Genomic DNA, 8,826 nt, shown 5'->3' on the forward strand with positions numbered 1-8,826 from the left:
GAAGTGCTCTGAGACATGGGAATGTCCAATAAATCCCATTGTATCTATTCAGCATTCCTTAATAGCACAGAGGGTTTAGAGCCATTCCCTCGTGAACACCGTCTCCTCTGGGAATGCCACTGATCAGAGACAGAGACACAGTGAGACACTTGGGTTAATTTATAGTCCTTTATATCCATCAAAAAAGGTCCAGGTCACTCAAATGTGAATAATACTGTGAAATTGTAATAATGATGATAAAATGTCCTTTTTTAGCGTAAATGCTGTTTTAACAGACGGTCTTAAAAATGTCAGCCCGTGTTGGTGGGATGGAGTTTTGGCTTGGTGACATCACCAGGTTCTAAATTAGAGTTCCAAACCTCTCTGCCACTAAAACGTTTCCCAGACATTCCGAGATAAATTCTTGCTTGAGAAATTGCTATTTCTTTTAGTTTTGACACATTTTTATTGAAAACAAACAAAGGTACTTAATTAAAACATCTATCAGCTGACAGTCCCTGAAATCGGGCACTAGAATAACTTTCAAAAAAAAAATAGGTATGGTCCCTCCATTCTACTGGCTAATGTACAGTCACTAGATAATAAGATGGAGGACCTCTAGTCAGTAGAATGGAGGGACGATCAGAGGTCCATCTTATTATCTAGTGACTGTACATTAGTCAGTAGAATGGAGGGACGATCAGAGGTCCTCCATCTTATCATGTGACTGTAATCCCCCTCTCCCTTATAGCGACTGACTAGGTATCAACCCTCTCCCTTATAGTCTGTTCCCCAGGCCGACTGACTAGATATCCCCCTCTCCCTTATAGTCTGTTCCCAGGCCGACTGACTAGGTATCAACCCTCTCCCTTATAGTCTGTTCCCCAGGCCGACTGACTAGGTATCCCCCTCTCCCTTATAGTCTGTTCCCCAGGCCGACTGACTAGGTATCCCCTTATAGTCTGTTCTCCAGGCCGACTGACTAGGTATCCCCTTATAGTCTGTTCCCCAGGCCGACTGACTAGGTATCCCCCTCTCCCTTATAGTCTGTTCCCCAGACCGACTGACTAGGTATCCCCCTCTCCCTTATAGTCTGTTCCCCAGGCCGACTGACTAGGTATCCCCCTCTCCCTTATAGTATGTTCCCCAGGCCGACTGACTAGGTATCCCCCTCTCCCTTATAGTCTGTTCCCAGGCCGACTGACTAGGTATCCCCCTCTCCCTTATAGTCTGTTCCCCAGACCGACTGACTAGGTATCAACCCTCTCCCTTATAGTCTGTTCCCAGGCCGACTGACTAGGTATCCCCCTCTCCCTTATAGTCTGTTCCCAGGCCGACTGACTAGGTATCCCCCTCTCCCTTATAGTCTGTTCCCCAGGCCGACTGACTAGGTATCCCCTTATAGTCTGTTCCCCAGGCCGACTGACTAGGTATCCCCCTCTCCCTTATAGTCTGTTCCCCAGACCGACTGACTAGGTATCAACCCTCTCCCTTATAGTCTGTTCCCCAGGCCGACTGACTAGGTATCCCCCTCTCCCTTATAGTCTGTTCCCCAGGCCGACTGACTAGGTATCCCCCTCTCCCTTATAGTCTGTTCCCCAGGCCGACTGACTAGGTATCCCCCTCTCCCTTATAGTATGTTCCCCAGGCCGACTGACTAGGTATCCCCCTCTCCCTTATAGTCTGTTCCCAGGCCGACTGACTAGGTATCCCCCTCTCCCTTATAGTCTGTTCCCCAGACCGACTGACTAGGTATCAACCCTCTCCCTTATAGTCTGTTCCCAGGCCGACTGACTAGGTATCCCCCTCTCCCTTATAGTCTGTTCCCAGGCCGACTGACTAGGTATCCCCCTCTCCCTTATAGTCTGTTCCCAGACCGACTGACTAGGTATCCCCCTCTCCCTTATAGTCTGTTCCCCAGACCGACTGACTAGGTATCAACCCTCTCCCTTATAGTCTGTTCCCAGGCCGACTGACTAGGTATCCCCCTCTCCCTTATAGTCTGTTCCCAGACCGACTGACTAGGTATCAACCCTCTCCCTTATAGTCTGTTCCCAGGCCGACTGACTAGGTATCCCCCTCTCCCTTATAGTCTGTTCCCAGACCGACTGACTAGGTATCAACCCTCTCCCTTATAGTCTGTTCCCAGGCCGACTGACTAGGTATCCCCCTCTCCCTTATAGTCTGTTCCCAGGCCGACTGACTAGGTATCCCCCTCTCCCTTATAGTCTGTTCCCCAGACCGACTGACTAGGTATCAACCCTCTCCCTTATAGTCTGTTCCCAGGCCGACTGACTAGGTATCCCCCTCTCCCTTATAGTCTGTTCCCAGGCCGACTGACTAGGTATCCCCCTCTCCCTTATAGTCTGTTCCCCAGGCTGACTGACTAGGTATCCCCCTCTCCCTTATAGTCCCCCTCTCCCTTATAGTCTGTTCCCCTGGCCGACTGACTAGGTATCCCCCTCTCCCTTATAGTCCCCCTCTCCCTTATAGTCTGTTCCCCAGGCCGACTGACTAGGTATCCCCCTCTCCCTTATAGTCCCCCTCTCCCTTATAGTCTGTTCCCCAGGCCGACTGACTAGGTATCCCCCTCTCCCTTATAGTCTGTTCCCCAGGCCGACTGACTAGGTATCCCCCTCTCCCTTATAGTCTGTTCCCCAGGCCGACTGACTAGGTATCCCCTCTCCCTGATAGTCTGTTCCCAGGCCGACTGACTAGGTATCCCCCTCTCCCTTATAGTCTGTTCCCAGGCCGACTGACTAGGTATCCCCCTCTCTCTTATAGTCTGTTCTCCAGGCCGACTGACTAGGTATCCCCCTTATAGTCTGTTCTCCAGGCCGACTGACTAGGTATCCCCCTTATAGTCTGTTCTCCAGGCCGACTGACTAGGTATCAACCCTCTCCCTTATTGTCTGTTCCCCAGGCTGACTGACTAGGTATCCCCCTTATAGTCTGTTCCCCAGAACGACTTACTAGGTATCCCCCTCTCCCTTATAGTCTGTTCCCAGGCCGACTGACTAGGTATCCCCTCTCCCTGATAGTCTGTTCCCCAGACCGACTGACTAGGTATCAACCCTCTCCCTTATAGTCTGTTCTCCAGACCGACTGACTAGGTATCCCCTTATAGTCTGTCCCCAGAACGACTTACTAGGTATCCCCCTCTCCCTTATAGTCTGTTCCCCAGACCGACTGACTAGGTATCCCCTCTCCCTGATAGTCTGTTCCCCAGGCCGACTGACTAGGTATCCCCTCTCCCTTATAGTCTGTTCTCCAGACCGACTGACTAGGTATCCCCTTATAGTCTGTCCCCAGGCCGACTGACTAGGTATCCCCCTCTCCCTTATAGTCTGTCCCCAGGCCGACTGACTAGGTATCCCCCTCTCCCTTATAGTCTGTTCCCAGGCCGACTGACTAGGTATCCCCCTCTCCCTTATAGTCTGTTCCCCAGGCCGACTGACTAGGTATCCCCTTATAGTCTGTTCTCCAGGCCGACTGACTAGGTATCCCCCTCTCCCTTATAGTCTGTTCCCAGGCCGACTGACTAGGTATCCCCCTCTCCCTTATAGTCTGTTCCCCAGACCGACTGACTAGGTATCAACCCTCTCCCTTATAGTCTGTTCCCCAGACCGACTGACTAGGTATCAACCCTCTCCCTTATAGTCTGTTCCCCAGACCGACTGACTAGGTATCCCCCTCTCCCTTATAGTCTGTTCCCCAGACCGACTGACTAGGTATCCCCCTCTCCCTTATAGTCTGTTCCCCAGGCCGACTGACTAGGTATCCCCCTCTCTCTTATAGTCTGTTCCCCAGGCCGACTGACTAGGTATCCCCTTATAGTCTGTTCCCCAGGCCGACTGACTAGGTATCAACCCTCTCCCTTATAGTCTGTTCTCCAGGCCGACTGACTAGGTATCAACCCTCTCCCTTATAGTCTGTTCCCAGGCCGACTGACTAGGTATCCCCTTATAGTCTGTTCCCCAGGCCGACTGACTAGGTATCCCCTTATAGTCTGTTCCCCAGACCGACTGACTAGGTATCCCCTTATAGTCTGTTCTCCAGGCCGACTGACTAGGTATCCCCTTATAGTCTGTCCCCAGAACGACTGACTAGGTATCCCCCTCTCCCTTATAGTCTGTTCCCCAGACCGACTGACTAGGTATCCCCCTCTCCCTTATAGTCTGTTCCCCAGACCGACTGACTGGGTATCCCCCTCTCCCTTATAGTCTGTTCCCCAGGCCGACTGACTAGGTATCCCCCTCTCCCTTATAGTCTGTTCCCCAGACCGACTGACTAGGTATCCCCCTCTCCCTTATAGTCTGTTCCCCAGGCCGACTGACTAGGTATCCCCTTATAGTCTGTTCCCCAGGCCGACTGACTAGGTATCAACCCTCTCCCTTATAGTCTGTTCCCCAGACCGACTGACTAGGTATCCCCTTATAGTCTGTTCCCCAGGCCGACTGACTAGGTATCAACCCTCTCCCTTATAGTCTGTTCCCCAGGCCGACTGACTGGGTATCCCCCTCTCCCTTATAGTCTGTTCCCCAGACCGACTGACTGGGTATCCCCCTCTCCCTTATAGTCTGTTCCCCAGGCCGACTGACTAGGTATCCCCCTCTCCCTTATAGTCTGTTCCCCAGACAAACTGACTAGGTATCAATCCTCTCCCTTATAGTCTGTTCCCAGGCCGACTGACTAGGTATCCCCCTCTCCCTTATAGTCTGTTCCCCAGGCCGACTGACTAGGTATCCCCCTTATAGTCTGTTCCCAGGCCGACTGACTAGGTATCAACCCTCTCCCTTATAGTCTGTTCCCCAGGCCGACTGACTAGGTATCCCCCTCTCCCTTATAGTCTGTTCCCCAGGCCGACTGACTAGGTATCCCCCTCTCCCTTATAGTCTGTTCCCCAGGCCGACTGACTAGGTATCCCCCTCTCCCTTATAGTCTGTTCCCCAGGCCGACTGACTAGGTATCCCCCTCTCCCTTATAGTCTGTTCCCCAGACCGACTGACTAGGTATCCCCCTCTCCCTTATAGTCTGTTCCCCAGAACGACTGACTAGGTATCCCCCTCTCCTTTATAGTCTGTTCCCCAGGCCGACTGACTAGGTATCTCCCTCTCCCTTATAGTCTAATCTGGTAGATTCTCTTCTTTGTGATTCTGAAATGGATAATTACATGAGGCGGGACTATGGAGCGTCTTCAAGAAAGTACAACAGAAGGAAAGGAAGTAAACAAAGACATGGTAGGTAGTAATCTCTGAAGAACGGCTAGGTGAATTAACGTTAGTCGTCGAGTAGCTGAGTGGGGTTGGCCAAAATTAAGTCCAATAACGTTTCGGTCACATTTCAGATTTCCACTCCCCCCCCCCTCTGACTGTGATGGAACTTTGTGTCATTAATGTCTGCAGGACATCCAGCATCCTGTTTATGGTGTAGCTAGCTAAGTTGCTAACACCTGTAGCTAGCTAAGTTGCTAACACCTGTAGCTAGCTAAGTTGCTAACACCTGTAGCTAGCTAAGTTGCTAACACCTGTAGCTAGCTAAGTTGCTAACACCTGTAGCTAGCTAAGTTGCTAACACCTGTAGCTAGCTAAGTTGCTAACACCTGTAGCTAGCTAAGTTGCTAACACCTGTAGCTAGCAGATGGAGTCACATCTGGTTTCCACCATTTTTCAGAGTCTTCACCAGAGCCAGAGGAGCTACCAGAATTCACTCTGTGGAAGCACGGTACCACTGTTCTCCAGCCCTGGGGGAGCACCATACCACTGTTCTCCAGCCCTGGGGGAGCACCGTACCACTGTTCTCCAGCCCTGGGGGAGCACCGTACCACTGTTCTCCAGCCCTGGGGGAGCACCATACCACTGTTCTCCAGCCCTGGGGGAGCACCATACCACTGTTCTCCAGCCCTGGGGGAGCACCATTATACTGTTCTCCAGACGACTTTCAACATAAGAGTCCCTCACACTGGCGCCACAGCCTTCTCCAGGGACAGGAGCTACAGTACCAGATCACCCTGAGAGAGCACCCTACTCCAGCCAACGTATTAGAATGTCCTACCTGGTGGGATTTAATACCTCCTACCTTCAATGTCCAGCCTGCCACAGTCTAGTGGTGTCTGCCTGACCCCAGGTGGATTCAGAATGATCAGGCTGGCCCGGCTCCGTCAGCCCTTGCCTGGTGGGACTTGCCTGTCACCACCTTCGTGTCTCTGCTGGCCACCCCAGCTAGTGCCCTGCCCTGCCAGCTCCAGTCTCAAGAGTCCTGTTACCTCTCTCCAGACCACTCCTCGGGAGAAGAGACATCCCAGTGGGCAACTCTCCAGACCTCCCCATGACGGAACCTCCAGACCTCCCCATGACGGAACCTCCAGACCTCCCCATGACGGAACCTCCAGACCTCCCCATGACGGAACCTCCAGACCTCCCCATGACGGAACCTCCAGACCTCCCCATGACGGAACCTCCAGACCTCTCTGTGCGTTAGCTGTAGAGCTCTAGTAACAGTGTAGGGTTAGCTGTAGGGTTAGCTGTAGAGCTCTAGTAACAGTGTAGGGTTAGCTGTAGAGCTCTAGTAACAGTGTAGGGTTAGCCCTAGGGTTAGCTGTAGAGCCCTAGTAACAGTGTAAGGTTAGGTGGGGTTGGGGGGGTACGATTTGGGAAGTGAATGAAGGAATGTTTTGCGTATAATTTGTTTAAGAGGCAGACCACTTTGTAATTACATTAAGCAGATTATGGCAGACAGCTGACCCACCCACCAGCTATGCGCAGTGACCCACCCAGGAGGTGTAGCAACAAACATAAGGATCTAAAAACAACTTGGTGCGTTGGCGAATCTTGAAACGATCTGAATATAAACAATCTATAGCCCGTTGACGGTTTAATAAATATTATCGATAATATTAGGGCTACCCAATCTACTAACAAAGGCTTAAATCCCACGATCGGCCACTGGCACAGGACTACTGTTAGATCTAAAGAAAAGCCTACAGGGCACCTATTTATGCACAGCTTGTTATGAATGGGCACTAGGCTACAGTTGACCATGAGCTTCCCAAAATACTGGCCCTTGTCTTCACACACACCGAGGTTACCATAGTCACGAATCACAGGCGAATTTCTCAATATACTGTTATTATTATTATATTGAGCCTCAAGATAAACTCAATGTTTCTTAATTCATTCATCCCAGCACAGGTTTAAATTCATACATTTGCAGTGCGGAGATTACATCAATGTAGCCTAACGGTGTCTTCTACACCGGGCGGGTTTTAAAGTTAGGTTATATAGTTAACAGAGAAGCGAAAAGCCCCAATTGACTGACCTGCCAAGCGCCTCTCCCGGACATTCCTCCACAGTAGATCCCAAGCCTTGGACGTGGAGTCCCGCAGCTGCTCGCTGATCGACCGGCGCAGCTGGAGCTTGGCTGACTTTCGCTTCGTCGTCATTGTAAACGGCGACACATAATAATATTAATACTACAACTACTAGCACACGGAGACTCGGTTTCCACTCCCAAATAAACTACAATGACACCGAAAATCGTATTTTTCCCCGTTTAATCCCCTGATAGCTGTCTGGCTGGGTGTGAGCGCGCTTCCTCCCGTCTTAGCCGTCACCGGTTCCTCCACCTGGGCCGCCGCGTCACCTTACTGTACCAAGAGAGGGTGTTTTAATAAGGGGGAAGCCGTAAAGCGTAATACACTTTATTTTAGGTTCCCGCTTTAGTGTATGATTGTAAGGTCCCCTGTTCTTCTATCCCTCCCTGTGAATGTATGACGGATGTTTGAAGTCAGCCTGGATACACACATGCTCTCTCTCTCTCTCTCTCTCTCTCTCTCTGTGTGACAATGCCAGATGTGAGTGAGTGAGGGTTTTTTGAAGTTTCCTGCTGCTCTCACTCTATTGCTTATGTCAAAATTGGCTATATCATAAAAATGAATTCAAACAAAAATGTGCTTTTTTTGGTCTTAATTTAAGGTTAGGGTTAGGTATAAGGTTAGCAGTGTGGTTCAGGTTAGAGTTAAGGTTAAGGCGAGGTTTAAAAACACAGGAAGTTGTTGGGGGGGGGGGGGGGGGGGGCGGCTAATAGTAATGGGCTGGAACAGAGCGAATGGAATGGTCATTACCACAAACCAGCCCTCCCCAATTAAGGTGCCACCAGCCTCCTGTGGTTGAAATCACCTTTAAGAAGATATACTGAAGAAAAATATAAACGTAAACATGTCAAATGTTTCATGAGCTGAAATAAAAGTTCCCAGAAATGTTCCATACGCACAAAAAGCCTATTTCTCTCAACTTTTTTGTGCCCAAATGTGTTTACATCCCTGTTAGTGAGCATTTCTCCTTTGCAAAGATAATCCATCCACCTGACAGGTGTGGCATATCAAGAAGATGATTGAACAGCATGATCATTACACAGGTGCACCTTGTGCTGGGGACAATAAAAGGCCACTATAAAATGTGCAGTTTTGTCACACAACACAATGCCACAAATGTGTCGTGTTTTGAGGGAGCGTGCAGTCGACATGCTGACTGCAGGAATGTCCACCAGAGCTGTTTGTAGAGAATTTAATGTTCATTTCTCTATTAAAAGCTGTTTTAGAGAATTTGGCAATACCTCCAACCGGCCTCACAACCACACCAGCCCAGGACCTCCACATCTGTCTTTTTCACCTGCGGGATCGTCTGAGACCAGCCACCCAGGGCAGCTGATGAAACTCAGGAGAATTTCTGTCTGTAATAAAGCCCTTTTGTGGAGAAAAACGAATTCTGATTGGCTGGGCCTGGCTCCCAAGTGGGTGGGCCTATGCCCTCCCAGGCCCACCCATGGCTGCGCCCCTGCCCAGTCATG

General features: G+C 50.4%; 1 protein-coding gene across 1 annotated transcript in view; it reads right to left on the minus strand.

Moving 5' to 3' along the window:
- Nucleotides 1–7,420, minus strand: part of LOC139419382 (stAR-related lipid transfer protein 13-like) — a 42,261-nt gene extending 34,841 nt beyond the window's left edge. The window contains 1 exon segment of the mRNA XM_071169327.1: nt 7,297–7,420. Coding sequence (XP_071025428.1) covers nt 7,297–7,420 — 124 coding nt within the window.
- Between the last annotated feature and the right edge of the window lie 1,406 nt (nt 7,421–8,826).

This window comes from Oncorhynchus clarkii, chromosome 10 (genome assembly GCF_045791955.1).
Source record: "Oncorhynchus clarkii lewisi isolate Uvic-CL-2024 chromosome 10, UVic_Ocla_1.0, whole genome shotgun sequence".
NCBI classification, from domain to species: domain Eukaryota; kingdom Metazoa; phylum Chordata; class Actinopteri; order Salmoniformes; family Salmonidae; genus Oncorhynchus; species Oncorhynchus clarkii.